The sequence below is a fragment of the Carassius auratus genome, chromosome 35 (assembly GCF_003368295.1).
Source record: "Carassius auratus strain Wakin chromosome 35, ASM336829v1, whole genome shotgun sequence".
Lineage (NCBI taxonomy): Eukaryota > Metazoa > Chordata > Actinopteri > Cypriniformes > Cyprinidae > Carassius > Carassius auratus.
Genome location: NC_039277.1, coordinates 4,212,009 through 4,236,247, shown reverse-complemented (window position 1 = coordinate 4,236,247; position 24,239 = coordinate 4,212,009). Strand labels below are relative to the sequence as shown.

General features: G+C 38.5%; 1 protein-coding gene across 5 annotated transcripts in view; it reads left to right on the top strand.

Moving 5' to 3' along the window:
* Positions 1 to 24,239, top strand: part of sh2d3ca (SH2 domain containing 3Ca) — a 44,949-nt gene that overhangs the window by 5,498 nt on the left and 15,212 nt on the right. For 2 of the 5 annotated variants that reach the window (XM_026219374.1, XM_026219375.1), the window contains exon 3: positions 3,736 to 3,775. In XM_026219374.1, the coding sequence (XP_026075159.1) occupies positions 3,736 to 3,775 (40 nt within the window). Of the gene's footprint in view, positions 1 to 3,735; positions 3,776 to 8,870; positions 9,263 to 24,239 lie in introns of those variants that run through there. The other 3 variants (XM_026219376.1, XM_026219378.1, XM_026219377.1) reach the window with 3 other exon arrangements.

The following is a 24,239-nucleotide window of genomic DNA, read 5'->3' as shown; positions in this document are numbered from 1 at the left end:
ACACACACACATACATTACATACATTTTTTGTCTATATATCTATATAAAAAAAGGCTCCGTATATATGACCCAAAGTAACTAGTAACTAACTACTTGAGTAGATTTTTTATCCGATACTCTTTTACTCTTACTCAAGTAACTATTCAAGACTAGTACTTTTACTTTTACTTGAGTAAATATTTCTAGAATTACTTTTACTTTTACTTGAGTAAAGTTTTTGGGTACTCTACCCACCTCTGCACATTAGTGGGCGGCAGAGAGCAACTGGGTGAACAGGCATTCAAAGAGAAGTTGCTGTTCGTTCCTCTCAGCTTCCCAAAGGGACTCGGTGGACCGTAAGACTTAGACTGGAAAACTGAATGAACAATTTTAGGAAACACCTTATTGGGCCTTTTTTAGGAAAACATTTTTTATTGTTGTCTATTCATTTGGAAGTATTGTTTGATTTTATAGATGCCAGGGATCTAAGGTGAGTTTATCTTTGTTGGTATTTTGTTTGTGTCGCATAGTTTCCTCTAAAATGTTATTTTTATTGTAAAAATTTACATATATCAATATATATCAATTTATTTGATTTTACTTTACTTTGTTGACAGTGGTGGCTAAATTGCTTCTTATTTTTTAGCTTGAATTATAATAGCAATATTCAGTAAATAGTGAACTTAAAAAAAAAAGTGCAATGGTCTTTATATCTACACTGTATACTATGAATTCAATATATTAGTTCGGTTTAGTTATGGTATCAAATTATGATACTTTACTTTGAGATATAGCATGCCAAAAAAATAAATATTATTATGGTATCTTGTCTTGGACAGTGTTTTAGGACAGGGAAACTGCATATTCTACATAACCATTGTCTCATAATAAGACTGTATTCAGTCAGAGCTCATTATAAGCAACACCTGGTTTGTTGTTTGCAAGGATGATATCTTCCCTGTCATTTGTAAATACAGCTGAAGAAGGACAATGATGTGGGGTCAGTCTGCACAGCTGAAACATGTCTTCAGGAAAGAGTGTTAAAAGTCTTCCTGCTTTTGTATGCATTGTCAAGAAGAGGACACTGCTTCAGCTTCACCTTACTGTGTATTTACCATTTTTCTAAAGACCAAAATCAAGTTACACCATACACTCTTCTGTGGGAGTATACAGTAGTGAACATCTAGATTGCTGACCAATGCATACTTTGAGTTGTTAAGGGCAGAATCACCATCACATGAATTTTCCTACTTATACTCCAAATGAACATTCATTTGAATAAAAACATATTATAAAAAGGATAAAATTATTATATTATTAATTATTATAAATCCAATAATATTAAAATGATACTACTACTACTAATAAAAATATTAATATAAAATATATTGATAATATAATGAATTGATAACATTTTAAATTGAATAATATTAATATGTTATTATTAAATTAATTAAATATATTGCAACTTTTATATCACATGACGAGCTGAATTAAATATGTTTTTTTGTCACTTTCAGTTGCATAATAAATTATTTGTAAGTAATCATCATTAAATTAATATAAATACAATAATATTGATGTATTATTAATAATGAAGTTAGAATATATTTTATTAATAACAATGGATAACATAAAAAATTTGATGATAATAATAAATAATAAATTGATTGTGGCCTGTGGTCTTTTCTTCTGTTTCTTCTATCGCTGCTGCGTGATTCTGCTTCCACACCACAAGATGTCATTGTACAATTCAAGACCTGACTTGGTGCACCTGAAGGCCCACTGAAAAATCTTTTTAAGTGATTTTAACGATTTTAAAATCGTTTTAAAATGTTATGGATAGTTTTTTTTTTTTTTTTCTTTGAGGGATTCCTTTTCAGGGAACATATAAGCGTCTTGGGGTCTTATTCATATTTTGGGAGATATTCTGGCTTGGTATGTTCATTCGCATGTTTTCAAAATCATTCTACACACTCCAGTAACACTGCAGGAAATAACAGCAGTTTTGTTGAGCATATGTGAAGGACCTTTGCTTCATTTCCTGTTTGTATATCTATTCTGCTCTCACACCAGTGTTTCAGAAAAGAAACTTGTGTTTAACACACTCTGTTTCACCTTGAATGACTCAGAGTGAAGTGCTGAGGGCATTCACACACTACCTTCTCAGTGTCTTTGACACACTTCTTCTTTTCCAAAACCTTTTTCCCATGCTTGGCTTGATCTGACAGTGAATTTATTGTTGCTCATTTATCAAATAATCTTGTTATAAACTCTTTCCATGCTTATAAAAGCTGTCACTGGTGCTTTACCCTTTCAGATAGTTCTAATATGTACCTTTGAGATTCTAATATACCTTTAAGGCACCAATATGCACCCTTTCGGGGTAAATAAATTACAAAATTGTATCTTTTGAAGAGGTACTGCTCCAGTGACACCTTTTGTACTTTTATTCTGAGAGTGCATGGATTTTGACAAAGTACTTTTTGGTGCTGTGCAATACATTAAGATTTGAAATCTTCTTCAGTTGAAACTCTTTCACTTTAAAAATCAGTTATTAAAGCTTTTGAACATAACTGATAACTATTTGCAAAAAAGTTACTGTTGTCTATGAAGTACAGTCTAAATTAAAAACAAAATAAATCAATCATACATCTGATGTATGTTTATATATATATATATATATATATATATACTGTATATGTATATACTCGTAATGTGTATTATTGGCTGTTTAATGGCTTTTAAAAGTAATATATTTCCTTTTAATTAAAAAGGAATAGTCCTGCTTTAATTGCACCCCAAGTATAAAGTATAAAGTCTTGAAATCATAATGATATTCATATTACTGTGCTCAAATCCTTGTCTCTGCACTTCCTGTTTTTTTGGTTGAACATCATGTGATCCTCATTGTTCTGTTCATTGCTTCTCCTCATTGATGTGGCGTGCAGTAGGAGGAACGTGAACACACTTCTCACTTCCTTTGGTTGTTAAAAAAGGTCAAGTTCCTCTCTGAGTTTTATAAGGCATCCTGTTGCGTAAAAAAAAAAAAAAACTAATAAGATGCAATCCATTTGACTTCATATTTCACTGATTCTGTTTAACGTTAAAGTGGCTTTCAAATTTGTATATGCTTAAATATGTATTATTATGCATTTCTCTGGAGTACTTGATTCTGATTGGTCAACGACTGCATTCTGTAGTATAATGTTTTTGAATATGGAAACTAAACTGTATTATTTACAACTCCTTAGGTGTTGGCTGAGATAATCAAGCACATGATAAAGAAAGAGTTTATAACCATAAATCCAGAAGAATAGCCACAAGTCCATAAACAAACAGTCACAAATGTTTAGCAACATAAATCCAAATAATAGCAGACCATGAACTTAGGGAAACAGAGGACTTAAATACAGGAGAGAATGGATTCAGTGAGAAACAGAACAGGTTTGTAGAACTAACTAACAAATGAAAAACCATAGGAACAAACGAGGCAACACTGGCAAAAACAGAGAAACCAAAACACAACCAATCAGAACCGTGACAACTTCATTTGCATGTCAATTTATTCATTTAGGTTGCATTGTAAGTAGCTGTGCATGAAGTGGGTTCATTTACACTCAGCCTTGCTTTGGTATGATTATTAGGGTTTGTTTGGCAATTATGAATGATTGAATGACTTTCTGTTTATTATATATTGCATAATACAAAATATGAATATTATGTGCTATTAAACAATGTTCTTCTTTTCACAGACAGCTGGACACCACAGACAACCAGGGAGAATATGTACAAGTAAGGCCTTTTTCTTTCTCTTATAACAAGAAGTCATTTAAACAATCTACATCTCTCCACCTGGAAGGAATTGTGTTGATACATTTGTGTATTACTTCAATCTGTCTGTTCTTTGATTTAGGCTATACTTCAGGCTCAATCCCTGACAACTTGCTGAATATGGCTATTTCATGCTTAATTAGGCACAATTCCTGTATTCATTAACTAAAAGCACCATTTTGAGATGTAATAAGAAATGAATCTAATGAGTTCTTTTGCTATGTGCTGATTTAGTGCAAATTAATGTTCTTCCTATCCCTGCCCTTATTTGCAGTCATTAAGATATTGGATTCTGCCTTTAATTGCAGTGTAGGGGACTCTGCTGCCTCTAGGTGGCGCTGTAAACTGCTCTTTAATTCCTGAAGCTCTGAAAGGAAAGGTTAGGTGTGGCCAGACCCACATGACCCTTATGCCTTCAAAACAGCATTCTCATTTACACACACTGCATAACATATGTGTCCAGAGATAGAGAAACCTCCTCTTTGTCAATGACACCTGCACCTTCTTACTCTGGCACACTAATCCATTGGCTTTTTTTCTCTCTTCTTATGGATGGGAATAGTGAGGAATTAAACCATTATTGATTCCTCTTAATGGAGCCATTTAATAGTTATTTTATTACTTTAAGAAAGAAACATTTGTAAGATGTTGACCTCTGCAAGTTGTTGCATATTATTCAACATATTACTTTATGTCATGCTGGGTAGTAAGTAACTGATTACATGTAATCTAGAGTAAGTAATCGGATTACAAAAATTAAGTGCTTTCAGTAAACACACCTGCCAATAAAGCTCTTTCTGATTCTGATTCTGACAATTGAAAAATAAAGTTCTCAAGAAATTTCACTCAAAAACCATCAGATTTCTATGAATAAAAATGAATAATGAATAAATAATGATTAAAATTTTTAAAGGATAATTGCGACTTTTTATCTTGCAATTCTATTTTTTTTTCTTCTCAGAACTGAAAGATTTAAACAAAAAAGTATTATCTTGCAATTATTTTTTCTTCTTTATTAGCAAGTCTTTTTTCCCCTCAGCATTTGAATTGATATCTTAAAAAAGTTTGAATTACGAGATAAACTCGCGATTGCAAGAAAAAAGTCAGAACTGCGTGATATAAACTTGCAATTGTGAGTTATAAAGACAAACTCAATTCTGAGAAAAAAGCCTAATCTCACAGTTCTTACCTTTTTATCTTGCAATTGTGAATTTATATCCTCCAATTCTGTCTTTATAACTCGCAGTTCTGCCTTTATTTCTTGCAATTCCGAGTTTATATCTTGCAATTTTGACCTTATAACTCACATTTTGCAAGAATATATCACACAATTCTAAGAAAAAATTCAGTACTGTGAAATGTAAAATTGCAGTTGCAAGAAAAAGTCGTAAACGGATTTCACTTAATAGGCTACATATGGCATGTATTGATTTTATTATTATTGTGTTGTTGGAATTGAGCCTTTTTTGACTCACTTGTGAAATGTTTAGGCATAATGGGTTTTTGTGTAGTTCATTTGTCTAAATTGTTTTAGGAATATAATGTCTCATTCATTGTTGATCTGTTTTAAAATAGAACTTTAAAATAGAATATGGTTTGATATGGTTTTTGTGAATGTCTGTTTGTCAGACCATAAAAAAGTGCGCCCCCTATGAAAATGAAATTCCCTTTGTTCTTTTTCATGAGTCACTGTGTAGAACCAGGTTTTGATTCCCACATAGATTTTACATTTGATATAAAGTGCCAAAACAGTACCATAGTTGTTTATTGTACTATATTTTGAAGTTTTATTCATAGGTATTAAAGTTTTTGATGCATGTCAAACACCCTGTCCATGTTCGCATTTGACTAGGTGCTGTAGATTATTGCAGTAGTTCGACGGGATACACAGCCTCCTTTCCCTCCACTTCTTGGATGCCATCTTTCCCTCTCTTCTCCGCCACAATATGAAACTTTAATGGTGTCTGAGTTAAAAATGAATCTCTGCTCTGAATGTTCACTGTAATGGCAAAAAAACTGCTCTTCCAACTGGAAACAGAGATGAACGATAGGTCTTCACTGTAGAGCAGAATGTTCCCAGAGGCCCAGGCACGTGTGATCTCTCGAGGTGTTCGTAATTGCCTTCTTCCATTCAGCTGTTGAAACTGATGTTTATTTTCTGCTGGGTTGTCATGTCATTATCTCGGCTGGTCCTAGATCTCACACCTTTCCCGGCACCTTAGGATTGAACTGTTAACCTTTCTGCTAGCCGCTAACACCACTTAGCAGTTTTCTTTCAGTAATTGTATAACTGAAAATTTTAGTGAAATATACCAAAGCTGATCTGCCCTGGCAGTCCTACAGTACTTATTTTGTACCACAGTGTTTTTATATAGTATATCTAAAAGTATTACCAGTAGGAGCAATATTTCATTCAGTGTAATTCTATGGGTGGTTTCGCATGGTTTCTTTTTTGCGCACCAGGCAAACAAAAATGTAAGTGTAATAGCTCAGTTTTCCTCCACATGCCACATGATTTATGCTCTCATATTTAGGGGTTTTAGAAGTTGTAATAGTAATAGTGATGCATAAAAAGACAGAGATCAGGGACAGAGAACAGCTAGTGAAGAAATGCAGGCCATGAATTGATGTAGACCCATCTGGTGAAAGATAGGGGTTGTGATACCCCTCTTTTCCCCCTCCTTACTGTTTTTCAGGCCTCACTTGCTAACATGTTTCTCATGGTCTTCTATTACTGCAATCAAACCAAATCAAACCAAATGACCGAACTGCTTTATTAGCGAAAGCAGCACGACTTGGGCAAAAGCCATACCACATGCCAAAATACCCAGAATTCGAATGGGGCTAAGCACATTAATGTTAATTGGAAGGGGGAGGTAAGGGTGTTTTGGGGCCTGTAGGCACATGTAGAGATGAACCCCATCCACCTCCTCATTGTCAGTTCCCTCACAGAGTCGAGCTCCTCTCCATTAAACCGCTGCACCCTGCCTGCAGGACACTCACTGTGTAATTAATATTTAACTGAGAGAGAGACTGAATGAAAGATTGAGGAGGAGTTGTGAAGGAAAAGACACAACCAGCATAGATACACACAACAGCATGAGACTGAAAACACAGAAAGTAGAGAACTAGAACAGAGAAGCAGGAAAGAAGTAGGAAATCAAGATCTCTTTAATGTCCCAGTGGTTTATCTCTTAGCCATGAGATTCAATTTAGCTAAAACTGCTTTTCAGATTTGTTTCTCCTTCAGAGTTTCAGAAGTGATGTGTTCCTGCAACTTAAACACTAGCACCAGCAATGGCAAAGTCATGGTTTCAATAGGATAGAACTGGAAGTTTTCAAACACATCCCTCCATCTGCCATTGGTGGAGCAAACAGATATTCCCTCCCCACACCATTGGTTGAGCCATTATTGCTGGGTTGGTCTGGTCAGACACTCAAATAAATACAGCAATGCTTTGATAGTACCACAAAAGCCATGGCAAAACCAACCAACAAAAAGTCCATTTGAGCAGTAATTTCATCTCTGTCTGTGGTCACCATTTGTTTGTCACCATGTGTGTGCTTTCTGAGACTCCTCATCGTATGTGTGGTAATACCATTAAATCCTTTTCTCATTCAATGATCTCATGAGGCAAACACACACACCATAACACATGACATTAACCCACACACTAGACTACTCCACATGCTATCTTCTACTCTTTAATAGCATCAACTTGACATTCATCCTCCCATCATCCTCCCATTGTCTCAGGCTGATGAGCGTTCAACATGAAATGAACATGTTCTTACCGGATTATCTGCAAATGCACAATAGCATCAGTCAGATCTCTTTGCAGAATGGGTCTCGTCTAATTATATCTTTTGTTTTTTCATTGTGTGGCTTCCCTAGGTGATGCAGTAATGAGCAGGATGAACAACCCTGATTTAAAGGGATATCTCACCCAAAAATAAACATTTAATCACCCTTACATCCAAACTTTTCTGATTTACCTTTTTTCCATGGAACACAAAAGGAGAAGTTTTAAAGAATGCTCAGACTGCCCAGAGAAACAACAAAATTGTAGTCCATTCGACTTGCGTAGAGTGTTTCACATCTTCTGAAGCCATACAATTTCCTGTGATGAACAGACTGACATTTAAGTCATTATTCACTGATATTCTTCCTCCTCCTCTTTAGCTATTGATGCATCAAGTTTTTAGTTATGAGGCAGCCTGCCATGCCATGTCTTGATGCATCAAGTTTGAATATGGAGAAGCACAAATGAGAGCTAAATTTGAGATCCATGGTGGATGGCACAATTTTCTATGAATAACAACTTAAATTTTAGTCAAATTTAAATTTTTAGTAAATGAGAGAATTTTCTTTTTGGGGGGTGGACTGTTCCATTTAAGGATGCTGCTGTCAAAGCTTTGTATTGGTTGCCATAGTGAGGCGTCTATTTTGATGTCACTATAGTCCCCAGGGAGCAAACGCCCCACCCTAGACTGCTGTGCCAGAGTCGGCCTCATTTTATCTGGAGTAAGTATGTGTGCGTGTGTGGGTAGTATCCGATAGGGAATACTCGAGGACTGAGGCTCATTAGCGGGTTTTTACCACATTCCTAGAAAACATCATTTTATTTCCAAGCACAACTCACACTAAATAGCTCCTGCTTGCCCAACATCCACTTTGTTAAAAAATTCTCATACACCAATAGTCATCTGTTCCTTGATTTAACTAATTTCCCTGCATGTGCGACTTGATGGGTGTGGGAGTGTGTATGTGCATGTGGTGTGGGTGTCTATAGACTTTTTCCCTGACTGCCCCCCCCCCCCCCCACACACACTTTTCTTTTGCGGTCTTTCAAACCCAAATAAAAGAGAAAGATTCTTTTGAGTGGGTGCTGAATGCATGCGCCACATACCTCTCGCTCTCTGTCTCTCTCCCCCCAGCATTGTTTGGAGCCCTGGAGGAGGGGGTGGGTGGAGTTTTGGTGCCTGCAAGCATCTCTCTCTTTCTACATCCCTCCCTCTCCCCCTCCGATCCCTCCCCCCACCCATTGCTTTCATCCAAGAGCGATGAGGTAATCCCTGCCAGCGCTGTGAAGCATAGCAAGCGCTAGAGTGAGAGTAAGAGGCAGTGGAACTGAGCAGGAGAGAGATATTGAAAGTCAGAGAGGGAGAGAGAGAGAACGAGACATAAAGAGAGAGAGAGGAAGCTGGTGCATATCTGGGATGTCACTGGCTCCGGTGGAACAGTGATAGAACTGATCAGTTGCAGCAGTGGCTTGTGCACGGGTGAACACAAGGGGATAGGGGCATGACCCGGGGCTTCTAGTGGACTCCAGGGGTGGAAGAGCTGAAGACAGGAGGAAAGGAGCCATGACGGAGAGATGCAGCCTGTGGAGTGCCCTGTCAGCCGCTGCCTGCTGCTTCTACAGGGGCTCCTTCATGCAGGTGCAGGTGAGAGGGTGGCCAGCCCCTGAATGATTGTGTGTTAGCGTGCAGCTGCAGAGTATGTGCATGTATACACTGTTTGGTGCGTGAGAAAAGGTGTGGATCTGCATTACATCATCTCTAAATGTGCCTTCAGGAGTTCGTGTGTGAGAAGTGGAGGAAGATGCATGTCACATTCTCAGTGTGTGTGTTGTATGTAAGCATATATATTGCTGTGGTTCCGTCCAGGGCATCTGCTTGCAGGGTGAAGGGTGCCCCTCAGGGCTATGTGTTTGACCCAGTGCAATTGTGCAACCCCAACAACTGTGTCATTCCACCAGCCTCTGCTATGATATCACTGCACAAGTGTGCGTGTGCATTTATGTGGGTATGTGTGCCGACAGGGCTCAGTTCACTTTGGCTCAGCTGTAACACTAGTGCTGATGATGCACAGTTGGATGAGCAGGCAGGGCTCTGTTGTCACCCTGCGGTTATGTAGTGGATTGTAATGGGCTTAGGAAACAGGAGAATGCATCAAAGTAGTTCTGGAGGTCATTCTTTTTATATCTGAAACTGAAGATATTTTGTTTCATGCAAGGCTCAGAATACAAAAAACCCTGCGTTACTCTGGTGAGGTCTGATACATGATCTCAGAACAACACATGATTTGAGTGGGGATGCTGGAAAAGGGGAATGGGTGTTGTCTAATTGTCCTCTATTTTAGCCAACTTGGACTGGATAAGAACAGTTTGATTTCGGCTCTGAGTTTGAGTGGTGCACTAAGAACTATAGAAAAAAGCACAATACTCATCTAATATACTTTTACCTTCCTCTCTGTTTGTTTTCTTTTCTGGTATTTTAAAAGGAAAACAGGGGTGTTCAATGTAATGAAATTCTAGTGTTTTGTTGTCCCCTATTTGCCAGAGTGACCCTGTTTCTCTCTATAATGCAGAGTTGCAGGTGTAGATGGTAAAAATAAAGTATCCCTATAAAAAATGTTTTTTTACAATACATTTACCATAAGTAATAAACAGTACCCAACAGATACATTTAGGGTACTCTATACCAATATTTAATCTATATGCAGTAAACCAATGTTTGTTTAATTGGAGAAACAATCAATTTTGTGCATGTCTGAGGGGAAATTACAGTATGTTTACAGTTCTCAGCATTGTGCATTTGGCTACTATATATATATACAGCATAATCTTAGAGAGAGACTTATAGGCCGTATAAACCGTATAAGCACACCTCATACTTATGACAAAATGGCATTTGCAAAGAACAAAATGAAACTACTCAAATCCATGTAGGGGCCATAGAGGTCCATAGACTGCCTGTAATGATGCATGTGTTCGTCCCATTGGCCACCTGAGCTCAGAGCCGCACCAGGAGTAGATGACTGGGTCCCAGCTGCAGATTCATAATAGTCATTCTGACTTAATATTCACATGCAGAAAAACAGACTGGTGAATTTCTTTGTGCCTTGAACCTTGTGTGTACCTTTGATTTAAACAGACTTTTGCTTTATGGAATTTAAAAGATAGTGGCATAGGTAGCTAGTCCTAAAATCTAGTTTGGATCCATTCTCCCATTGATCTCAGATGTTTCCCTGCATTTTCTGATGTTGTATTGCTTTTTGAGCTGATTCTTCTGTCTCATTAGCAGTAAAGATGGTTGCCATCTTGATTTTAATTGGGCTAGGCTACTGCATGTTTATCAGGGACAACATCAACCCCAAATCCTCCATCTGCCTCTTGCAGTTGCATTTAATTGTTTCATCTTAATCCCCCCATTCTCTGCTGGCTGGCAGCTTGATGGTCCTTTCGTCTATGACCCCACTTGCATATGTGGTCATGCTAGTTTTAACCAGAGGGGATTATTGAACCACATTCACACTGAGGGTCTGCAACTAATACCCCATTACAATTTACACAGATTGCAGACACATTAAGACTGGTGTTATTGTCTGGTTTGGTGGGTTGTTGTTCTATGCTGGTGTGTGATTCAGTTGCATAGATTTCCCCCATAACCTCTTTCCCTTCCAGTCATTATTAAAAAAAAAAAAAAATGTTTTTTAAATTAATATTCAAATATTTAGGGGTATGACTCCCGCTCCCCTCTTTTGTACTTCTCTTTTTCATGTGTTTTCCTTTCTACCCTCTCCAAATCTTCTCTGGTGCCTCTGTCTCTTCCCCAGGGCTGCGGCTTAGCAGCTGTTAAACAGAAAAGTTCAAGAGTAAATCTGTCTGTTATTGAATGTGAGGATAACCTAATTACACTGGGCTGTTTTCTTTCCTAATGAACACCATGCAGATTTGGAGTGCCATGATTTTTTTGTATACCTCCCCCCAAACTGCTTCTGTACCGATTTTTTTTTTCTCATCCCTTGATGATGATGAATGTGGCTGAACTAGAAGTCCTTTATAGACTGGATTAGTATCCATTCATATTGTGTATACTTCTCAGACTAATGATGTTTGTTCTGCTTTGGTTATCACGCAAATGAAGATGCTGAAGTTGTCAAAAATGCTAAATTAGACATAGACCATCTGTGCAAAAGTTGGATGTATGTGTGTATCACACTGCTCCAACGAATGCTTAAAAAACATTAAAAAAATTCTAAAGCTGTCTGTTTGATTTAGAAAATTCCATACCGTCATTCACGTACTGCCCCAACAAACACCATGGGCAGACCAACTTCCTACATCCCTGCTCTAACACACCTGCCTGGAAGGTTCTATTATTATGTGTTTTATGTTCTGTCTCTGTCATTCTGTTGTACTGCGGAGCTTCTGTCACGAAAACAAATTCCTTGTATGTGTAAACATACCTGGCAATAAAGCTCATTCTGATTCTATTAATCCCAAAGACTCCTTCAAAAACCTTAATTATCTGGTTCATGTGTGTTTAATTGGGGTTGGTGTTAAACTCTGAAGGAACATGGCCCTCCAGAATCAGGTTCAGACACCTTTGCCCAACAAGTTCATCACAAAACTCATGAACCTCATTTATTAGGACTAGCTTTGTAAACTAGCTTTTTGGTCATCCTGAAATGTCATAGATTAGTGGTATATATGTTTAAAGCAATGGCTCCCAACTTTTTTCTTGGAGCATCTCTAACAACAACAGATTTTGTGTGACTTTCTTAGCCGATTTCAGGTTGATTTTGGTGTGTTTTATTAGGGATACAAAATTTGCAGTATTGGGGTACTACAGGGCTAGAGTGAGGAAACTAATTATTTGAGGTGAAATTTGATAATAGATTGCTTAAGCAAAAACAATGTTCTATTTTATTTTGGAGTATGATTAAACAATAATGTGGCTGAGTATTTGATTTGCCTTCACCCTGCCAGTGCACTACATCTAAGAAACTATGGGCTGGTTGTGTGCTATTTTAGATGTATTTCATATGTAAGCGTTAGTGGAATGGAAGTGGAATTAATAAGCTGTTTTTCAATTATCTGAACATAGATCAGAGGGCTTTTTTTTCACGGCTGGCCGTCAGAAGTCTTTTATGCTTCTGTCCATTTACGAGAACGGTGAGATCATAGAGAGCTGATTTCACCAGGTCTGTCTTTCATCCCTCCCTCAACTCATCCTCTCCACTGCTTCAATATCCAATACAATCACGTTGTAAACCCAATAGGTCAGTGCGATTGGTTGTTAGCTCTGAACAGTAAGTGTTTCTGTCTTAGGCGTCCACTATCCGATGCTTCAGTGACAGAGGATTGTCAACACCAGCAGGAATTAATTTCCTCTGAAGTGAAAGATAAGCCGATATCACGGCAGAGATGTCCTAAAGTTTCAGTCCTTCAGAGGACGTGTTGAGCAGGTGGGTGTGGACCAAAGCAAAAGGGGCTGGGAAGTGGTGTAGGCTAGAGTCAGGTCTGTTTTATATGTCCACTTGACCTTTATCACAGCTTGACCTCAGGGGTCAATGGGCAGCAGCAGGCCCTTTTTCTAGCTCACTGACAAAAAAGGTTGCATGTAAGTGATGTCCAACCCTGCTTCTAGAGAGCTACAGTCATGCAGAAGTCAGTTCCAACCCTGCTCCAACACAACTGTCTGTAATTATCAATTGATTAGCTGGTTCAGGTGTATTTGATTGGGGTTGATGATGAAATCTGCAGGATGGTAGCTCTCCAGGAGCAGGGCTGAAGACCCATGCTCTAGCTTCTCTTTTAAACAAGGAGGGGGCCTTGTCATTACTTTTGTGTTTTGGTCACAAGAGAGGGGGCCACTTCAAGGCCATCAGTGGGGCTGCAGACATTAATCTTGATAGGTAGAATCAGTCACGCATGTAGGATGATCGGTGAAGGGGGTTCAAGACACAGCTTGTCCTTTTGAACAGTCTTTTTAATCCTGGTTATTCCTAAACAGTGTTCTCTACATGGCCTTATCTAGTGTTGAAAATATGACCATTACATGACTTGGCATTGTGTCTTTGTAGTCCAATATTCCTTAGTCTTTATAGTTTTTTATGAGGTGATGTTATATCCATTCATGTCGTTGTTGCCGTGTTTCAAAATTATAGAAATTTGGGTCAGACATGCATGAGACCAGGCTTATGCTTTCTCTTGTTTGAGCTTTGTTCAAGCTGTTACCATGTGTTTTCTTTATGCATCATTCTGCATTACCATAGCACCCGTCACTTTAGAAAAGCCACTATAGTGAATTACCATCGACAGCAGAGAATTATGCAATGCTTGATAATGCTTGATAAGGGGAAGTCGTGGCCTAATGGTTAGAGGTTTGGACTCCCAATCGAAGGGTTGTGAGTTCTAGTCTCGGGCCGGACGGAATTGTGGGTGGGGGTAGTGCATGAACAGCTCTCTCTCCACCTTCAATACCACGACTTAGGTGCCCTTGAGCAAGGCATCGAACCCCCAACTGCTCCCCGGGCGCCGCAGCATAAATGGCTGCCCACTGCTCCGGGTGTGTGCTCACAGTGTGTGTGTGTTCACTGCTCTGTGTGTGTGCATTTCGGATGGGTTAAATGCAGAGCACAAATTCTGAGTATGGGTCACCATACTTGGCTGAATGTCACTTCACTTTCTTTCTTTTCTTTTTTCTTTTTTCACTTTCACAATACATTAGAACAAGCTCAAAAATGCATTTTTATTGTCTGAGATTAAAGAGATACCACCCATCACACAGAAACCAAATGACCCTAAATGACAAAATGATGAGAAGGAAAGATTAGACCGTTAATTGCAGTAAATGAATTCAATTGCATTTCAGCCATACCTTGGCAAAGTGTGATGATAACAAAATTGAAATTGTGGCAAAATGGCATAGCAATCTTTTAAGCTTCTTTAGACTGCTGTGTTGTCTGAATTGGATTTGTTATAGACTCATCTAGAGCATATAATCTCCAGTTTTGCATTGTATGTTAAATTGACTTAACCCAGTTTTGCTAGTTGTGTGCAAGGCAGGGGACTCTACTCGTAGTCATTGGCGCATTGATCAAGGATGGCTATTAGAAAAGAAGGTGTAGCAAAAAGAGAACTGGGAAATGATGAGCATCCAGAAGAGTGGATTTCTCCTTGAAAGTCTTAGGAGGCTTGTTCATACGCCTTTGCAGCAGCTACAGAAAAACAATGACATCATGTTCAGGGTGGAGACTGAGAGCGAGAGAAGAGAGAAATGGACATTGACATCGCAGTGGGATATTGCTGGCTAATACCTAGTGTGTGTGATATGGTTCAGCACATGCTCAGAAGGAATAGTGTACGTCCAGTGGGAGATTAGCTAAGCGGCAACAAACACGCACACAAGCAGTCTGGTGTGTGTTTATCTGTGTGTATGGGAGTTCCCCAGCACTCTTCATCTCCGCTCCCCTCACTCCAGAAGTGCATCATCTGCAGTGTCGCCATGGTGACAGCCTCACGCTCCAGGACAACCCCACCCCGTATGCCAACCCCCACCAGAGACACACTGAATAGGCTGCTCCAGTCATCATGTGGCTGTGTGTAAATGTGTGTGTAATGAATGTGTGAATACTGTTAAACCTGCTGGCGCAGACATTTGCGTGTGTGTATGAACAAAGCCCTGCTCTCTACACTTTTGTCCATCATATTATAAACTCCCATTAGCACTTAATTCGAGTGGATATCTGAAGTATCATTGTGCCAGGAGAGTTTAACTGTGTACCGCTACAGTGCGACCCTATCTGAGAGGTCACGGGCCGCCCGCCAATGCGTGCCCCTCCCCAGCTGTACATGAATGAAAGTGAGATCTCAGCACCCCGCCGCCGTCTGCGCTGCCAGCCAATGGCATGCACCGCTGCGGAGCTCTCCGGAAGAGATGACATCATCTCCAGCCAATGGTAGCACCGCTCAAGGGCTGACTGCTGCAGGCTCAACAATGTAATGAAATATACAGAGAACGTGTCTTACTGAGGTGAGATAGAGAGAAAGGTGCAGAAATGCAAGGAAGCAAGCCGCGATATCCTTTTCATTCAGTGCAAACACCAGATGTGATGTTGAAATGACCTCAAAGGCATTCTGGCTGCTATCAGGGGTGGATGACAGAAGGGCAGGTGTGTGTTTGTGTGTGCATGTGTGCCTGACAGTGATATCTCTCTGTGACCTGCCAGCCGGCATTACGAGGCAGATCTTCTTGCCACTGTGTGTGTGTGTGTGTGTGTGTGTGTATTCCTAGGTCACCCTGATTTTGCCAAGTAAGACATGTTCCTGGATCAACATCTTTTGATAATATGTAATATGTATTGATTATATTAATTGTTAAACCAGGAGATAAAAATCATCAACAGATGTTTCAGCAAGCTGCCTTCATCGTTGTAACAATTCTTTGTCAAGATTTTTGTCATTTTTGAACATATATAGGTCTTGACACCTTACTAGCTGGGAGAGTGCAGTGAATGCATTTAATTTGCAAATTTAAGTATTAAAGCAGCATAGGATAACTTTTCAGATTTTAATACCTTTCTGCAGTACTTGACATTTAACTCAGTAACTCATTTGGATACTTTTTGAGCAACCTCAGAACCTGCACACAGAATAAGAAAGCACAAATATTTGATTGCTGTGTGAACATAACCATAGTTACACACACACACACATCAATAGCATTGTGGCTCCATCAGACAATGATCCGTTAACATTTTCTCAAAGCACAAACACTGCGTGACATGTGCTTCCTAAAGAGCTTTTCTCCTCCACTTCCTGTCATCTTTTCCCCCCTCTATCTTTCTCTCTGAAGGTCTGAGAGATGGATCGAGGATGCAATGGAAGATGCCTGTAAGGTTACACTCATAAATTCACTTGTATTGACCTTTCACTTTAAGGCAACACAGCGATCCATTCATGTCCAGGAGTCCAGAAACGGATGAACTGGTTGAGTTTAGCAGGTTGGATTCATTTTAAATCTGTTGACAGTCAGATGAGTAGGTCCATGTTCAAAGACTTTTTACTTTTATTATATAACTGATGTTTGAAGTCTTTTATTGAACTTGGTTTCCTCATACTTTCAGTTGGTACGTCTTCCAGGCTGGATAATTAATCTATGACTGACATTTATTGATTAATCAATCGGATGTGTCTTTATATTCCTTTGCCAATTCCCCCTGCTGCAGTTTTCTCATTTGGGGCAGTGCCCAGTGCGGCGTTGTTGGATGTGCGGTTTATTTGAACATAAACAGCCCTTGGCCTTACTCTTTTACACTAGACTAATACACGGATCTGCTCACACACGCACAAAAGCTGCTACCTTTTACAGACAGAGATGTTGGATTCATAACAGTTTTTGATGGGGTTATATTGGCGTGTCCTAAGATCCCCCAATCCATCAGTGCCTTGACCCTGTGACCCCTCACAGCCTGTAAATCGGCTCTTAATTGGTTGCTCTCTCAGAGAAACAGGAAGCAGGGGTGTCTCTGGATGGCAATGGCTCATTGTGACAGTTCATGAATATTAACAATCGTGCGGTCAGGTAAGGTGGCTGTCAGTGTTGCTATAATATTGCGTCACTGCCTGCACTGTGTTTGGAGCGGGTCTAATGAGTCCATTACCATTAGTGTTTAGAAAAAGAGTTTCTTATTGATATTTACCACTGGAAGTCATTAATTTTTAGATTTAAGGCATTTTTTTTGACAGGAATGCAGCAAAGATGAACAGATTTTGCTCAAAAGTGGCTTGACAACTGATTTCAGTAAAGTTTGGGTTAGCAAATGTTGCTAAGCTAGCAATGTGATGTTAGAATAATCATAATACAGAGTACACGTATATTGGGTAAAAACATTACATTTGTTATGTTTGTTAAAGCATTCCCTTATGAAAATTAATCATGTTTTTACTACAAATAACCCCCCCCCCAAAAAAAAACAAACAAAACATAATTACTATAGTTGAACAATGATAACCAGTGTGGTTTTGCTACACTAACCATAGTTTAACCATGGCATTTGTAGTAAAACTGTGGCTTTACAAATGGAAGTCAATATGCTAAAAGACTGTGGTTACTGCACTGTTACTATAATAAAACCTTGGTTCATTTTTGTAACTGTTCAAGTGTTGAAGTTAACCACCACAATCATTATGTATTTTCCAAACATTGTGTTTTTACTTTGTGGGAGTTAAAATCTTGAATGAGGCTCCCGCTGTTTCTATGATTTCAGCTTTTTGTAGCTGATGTGCTATCTGGCTAATACGGATGCCGTGAATGTCGAGGCATTTATCTGCAGAGATATGTTCCTTCCAAACCCACGATGAAAGATAAGTCATGTGTGTTTTCCTGTGGTACTTGCCCCCCTCTATGACACCATATGCCCAAACCCATCTGAAACACACTTGCTTTGAGCTGCTCCCCAAACACATAGGGACCAAACCACCCGTAGACCCCATATGGCCAGTTTTCTCTTGCTGCCAGTCCTCTGTCTCTCTCTCTCGTACGTGAGCCTGGAGGGAAGAGGGTAATCAGGATGTTTCTCCTGCGCCTGTCAACATAACAGGCCCATGTGTCACAGAGCTGCATTAAGAACCGGCAGAGGCACACAATAGTAGCACACACACACACTCAAAAAAACATTTAAATAAATACACGCAGTCTTATGCATGAGAATTTTTAACTAGGGCGAAATATACCAGTGGAGATTTGTGATTTCAGGCAGTTTATCCTTCTCTTTAGTGGTTTCATCATTATTTTGCTTTTTACATCATTCTATTATTTGGAGTTTGTTGTTTTTTAACTAGATTCTAGGGTTCTAGGGGATCCGTGAGAGAAACAACTGGTTTTACAAGATGTATTTCAGAGCCCACAAAATAAACATAAGTAAATGCAATGGAACACACATTTAATGTATATGCTTTTGATATTATTACAATTAGCAATTTTCGTATTTCCATTTTTTTACAACAATAATAATAGTAATTATTATTATTATTATTATTATTTTATAATAAAACTTTTTATTATTTACATGTAATAAATTTATTTATTTATTGCATTTCTCTTTACCTTTTCGATAAAAATTAAATAAATAAAAATATTTAAATACTGTTTAATTTTTTATGATTTTTTCTAAAGGCTATTTGGGAACTAAAGTGAAGGTTTTATTATTATTATTATTATTATTATTATTATTATTATTATTATTATATTGACTGCTAAAGTGTAAGAATAAAAAAATAAAAGCCAAATATATGAGGAGGCTCATGTGGAGTCACATGCCGTTATCCAATAAAAACTCCCAGATTTCTTCAGCTGAACTATAAGTGTGGAAGCTAATTCATAATTGATGCTTAATTATGAATCTCATCTGGAACGATCATTACCTATGCATAGGAAATCATTCAGAGCCTGAGGCCTGATGGATCGCAGGAAGCACTCAGTCTTTAGAGAAATGCTTGAACTGGAATGTATGTCAGCACACCCAGAATTCCCCACACGCCACAACAGCAGATCACCGGCCTAATGTTGCAGACAGAACAGCTGGCTGATGGGGTGTCGTCCATATGCACCCACCCTGAATTTCCCCCTCTTTCCCCCCAAGACACATCTCACTGCCCTTGAGACGTCCCATCAGAGGGGATCAAGCAGCATTTCCATGACAACAGCACATCCAGGTGTTTGCTCTCCTAGTGTTGAGGTCACAGTCTTGGCACATGAAAAAATGGCCCATTCACACACACACGATCCTCTAGTGCCAAAGCAAAATGCCCACCGTGGCATGCAGCTGACTGATCAGGTTTGACAGAAGCCAGTGTGTGTGTCTGTGTTTTGACGTGGGACTGGCTGTGTCAAAATGCTAAAAAGCGCTGCTTCTTTTTTAATGGGTGAAGAGGGTTGCCAATAACAGGAAATGCAGGGCGGCTTTGAGATGACCTAATTCCTGCTCTGCTGTGAGCTGAGGTCATGCTGTGCTCTTCAAACTTCTGCTGCTAGTTTTCTTTAAAGTGGACTGCGGGTGTATGTGCATCCCTATAGAGTAGTAACAAAACGTCCCATGGTACAACCAGTGCTGGGGAAAGTTACTTTTAAAAGTTATAAATTACAATATTTCATTACAAAAAAAAAAAAAGTAACTAATTGCATTACTCAGTTATGGAAAATAAGACATTTAGTTACTTTTGCTTTACTTCTTTCACCTGGGCTGGGCTTTTTTATTTTTATTTGTATATATTCTTTCTATATGTCAACAGTTTTCTCACTTGTGTTTTTTATCTTATGGAATATTAGGAAAAACAAAGTTGATAATTCAATGAAACATAACTGAAGACCCAATTAAGTCTCCAAAGTTTTCGAAACTTTCGAGCAATAACATTTTCAGATTCATGTTCCACAGTAATGGCTTAGAAAAGGTACCTTGGAGTCCCATGTAAATACAATCAGTGGTACTGCCACAGTCATTTTTTCTTTCATGTTGACGTTGTTTGCAGACGCTTTGGTGAAGCCGATGGAAGCTGTGCAGTTGGCTTCAAGAATAGAGACTTCACAATCAAGAGTCATTGCTCCTAAATTTGTCTGCAAAGCACAAGAGGGAGAAACAAGTGCAGTGAAAAGACAGAACGACACGAACGAACGAATAGAGAAATCTAGGCCTGATGCCAAGCTGGAAATCTGCTGAAACTATACAAGCGGTTAATATGTCACTTTGAACATTTGTAAACCTCGAGTTAACATTCTTATTTGCATATTCAGGAGCTCATGACAAACTGACACAACATTGTTTTAATAATTGCTTGTTCATCTGTGATAATGTCATCGTATTAGTCTGGCCGTTTTAAGCAAATAATACGGTATCTGGTTTATTCCAGTTCAAACGTGCTGTGGTCTCTCAGCCCGAGGTTTAAAAAGATTGTAACCCAGGCTTGAACGCAATTTGAAAAACCCTAATGCATAGATTTGTATACGAGAAATAATTATGGCTAAACACACAACAAAACTATCCTATATCAGAAAAAATTTATATATAAAATACATTTTATGGGGTCTGATATCACACTGAGCTTATGAATTAATTCACAATCTGTGCATTATTCCATACATACTGAATTAATAATTGAGTCTGAGCACTAACCCTGTGCTATAGTTCCTCACGACGCTCGGGGACAGTGAGTCAGACACTCGAAATATGGAGATAAGAACCGTCTTAACTTCATGCTATGTTTATTTACAGTAACTTTTCTTTAAGCTTTACTGAGAGTCTTTGGATACAAGGTTATGTACTGTATTCTTCCATTCAATTTAGTGGAAGTTTAGTTTGATTGAACCTACAGGTTTGACATAATGAATAGTTACAGACAATTCTGCCATCATCTGCTCATCCTATTGCCGTTCAAAATATATAGTCCCAATTGTCTTCCTGAACATGCAGATTGTTCTTGTCAGTATACTATCCTAAAAAGGCACAAAACCTGTCACTGGGCTGGAACCTCAAAAGCCAATAATATAGGCTATGTACAATTTAGATACAAAAATGAGCACATTTAAGGTACTTGCATGCACCCTTTATATTCAAAGGTTTTATACAGTGACCAAGAGCGACCATGCAGGGAAAATAGATGATGATGATGATTTGTACTGTCATGCTCTAAAAAGGACAAAAAGAACCATTAAGTTACCTAAAAGGCAGTCCATGGGCCTACTGCTTGTTTATTACTACTGGCATTCAATCTGCAACTGCAAGTCGAATTTGGTATGAATTTGAGAGCTGTGGCAGATGGGAAGTTTTCAATAAAACTTTGGCTTCAGAAGACTTGGAAAAATAATTTTTCCATAAACGACTGACAATTTTCAATTTGTGGACAAAAGCCGATTGAAAATGCTCTTAATGTCTTCTTTTGTGTTCTGTGTTGTGAGTGAATGATTGAGTAAAGATATACGTTTATACCACAACAATGCACTAAAAACAGAAAAGGTTTTCACAAAAATGACAAAAAAAATACTGTAGTATTCATGCCAGACCAGTAGTTGGAGATGTCACTTTAATGGCTGTGCACATATAGATTGAACATGTAATACGCATGCGCAAAGTTTTGTAGTTTACACGGAGATGATTATGGTACAGTTTTCAAAACTTTGAAATCTGTTTAGAAAGTTGCATTTTCAGGTCCCCAAAACACTGTTGTCATGTAAACCAACGGCCAATGCACTTCTAAACAAAAGAATCCTGTTTTCAGTTGAATATAGCGTCATGTAAAAGAAAAATATTTCATCCTTGAATGACCTGTTCCTTCAAGAAATCAATGTCATGTGAACTTTTAGCCTCTTGTATTGTAATTAAGGTCATCTTACCGTTCTGAGCTGATCTGAGATCAAAAGTATTTCAATTATGTGGATCTGTGTGTTCATATAAACAAGGTTATCAATTTACATGTCTTAGGTGTGCACATCATCATCTTAGTATTGTTGTTAATAGAGTCATATGAGCTGTAGTACCTCATCTGACCCACATATGTGTGTGTTCAGCCGCAGAGAGTGTGTTTGGGTGTGTGTTTGAAACAGAGACAATCCAAGAAACAGAACTCGTTTAAAGATCTAATATGTTGGGATGTAGGCCAGTGATGACAGATATAGGGATTTAGGGAAGATTTGGGTGGTGTAAGACAGCAGGGATAGATGAAGGGATAATGCAAAGATGGTTTTCTGGGAGATAAGGGCATGATAGGGGCATTAAGATGGCTTAAGGTGGGATAAAGGTACAGCAACACCGCATGGGCAGCAGATGGACAACATCTTAAAATCGGGATCCCTGGGTCAACCGGAGGGAAAGGTCACAAGACTGGGTGTATTTGTCAGTGTCTATGTAGAAGGACAGAGCTTAAACCTCAAACATTAACACTTCAAAGTTAAAAAAGTGTGTAATTCAAAATGTCTTATTAACATTTTGCGGTTACCCAGATATACCCTCAGAGGCTTACTCTACACTAGTCGTTGTACTGGAGTTGATATTGAACATCAAATACTCACCCAACACAAAATGTCTTATAAATAAAACAATAAAAATGTATACGACCATGAATTGCATAGAACCAAAATGATGCACAATTATTTGCTGCAAACTGTGCATTAAGCATAAACCTTTAAGGGGAATCTTTGTGGGCATGTTAAAGCTGGAATACACTACTCTACTCTGAATAGACTGTAAAACGCTAGATATCATACCTACTTTGTAAACAGTCACAGAGGGAAAACTGGCCATCATACACTAAACAATTAAGGATCATATTCTACCAGAGTTGCAAGTCATTCAGATCACAACAAACTGTCTTGTGATCTCTCACTGCATTGGGTCAGTGCTCAGAAGGGCCGACTGGATTAGCTCTACCCCAGAGAGCAGACTCACTGACAGGCGCTGACCTGTGAAGCTTTATCTGCCATATCTGTGGTTGGTGTCAGCCTAATGGTTTTTTGTGTCTATGTCTTTCCTTTCACCCAGAGGAGCAGCTGCACTCACTCAGATCTGGTGGATTAGATGGGTGGGTGTCTTGGTTAAATGGAGCGCCGTGATTCGCTGAAGAAGAGAATGGGGGTATTGAGTGTAATTGGGTGATGCATCTTGCTGGATGTTATTCATGACATGCCATGGGGGTTTGAAGATAAACACCTCTGAATGGGTTGGTGTTTGTGCATGAATTTATGTAGGGATTTTCAGGAAAATGTGTCCCACACGATGCAAAAAAAAAAAAAAAAAAACTAGCAGACAATGTTTGAAAACTCATGATGCTATCATGTCAACCTTGTCTAAAATTTCCAAGCATGAGTATTCATAGTAGTACAAATGGAATTATTTAATACAAGTATTTTGTTTCTCAAGACCTTCCATAGTAGATGCCATTTTTAATTTGACAAAAGCACAGTTATGAAGGACACAAGTACAGTTTGCTCAGAGATATTCAATTAAAGTTTTGGGAGGGACAGTCTCTACATAACCTTCTTGGCAAATATGGCTTAAATGCCTATTAAATTAAATGAGCAGTGTGCATTATTGTTCATATCCAAGTTGGCAGCAATAGTACTTTGTATAAATGTAAAATAATAAATCCTAAATAGACAAAGTGGTCTCCAAACTGCTGCTTAGTCTAGTAAACATGGTGAAATGTGGATATGTGCAATTGTTACCTCAAGTAGTCATTTATAATGGGTAAATGCTTCTGTATCTACTTTATTTCCAACAGAAATCCCTTTCTCTTAAACTTGAGAACACAAAATATATTTATGACAATATTAATCTGTGAGAAATGATTTGGGGTCCAGAGGGAACTGGTTGGGGACTGAATTCTACTTTTTGGTGACTTTTGTTGAAGGTTATGTCTGTGCTTTCTGATGCTTTCTGGTTTATTTGTCCTCTGGAAAACGTGGGAAAGCATATCTGATTGGATTGACATTCAGGTCTCCCACTGCATAACAATTAGACTAGACTAAACTCACTGAGAGATGTAGATTTTATATCCCAAAAAGTTTAGTGTCAGTGCTGTCTCTTTGCTGCCTGTGCCCTGTCATGTTCCAGGAAGTATAATTGTTTTTCACAATGCATTGG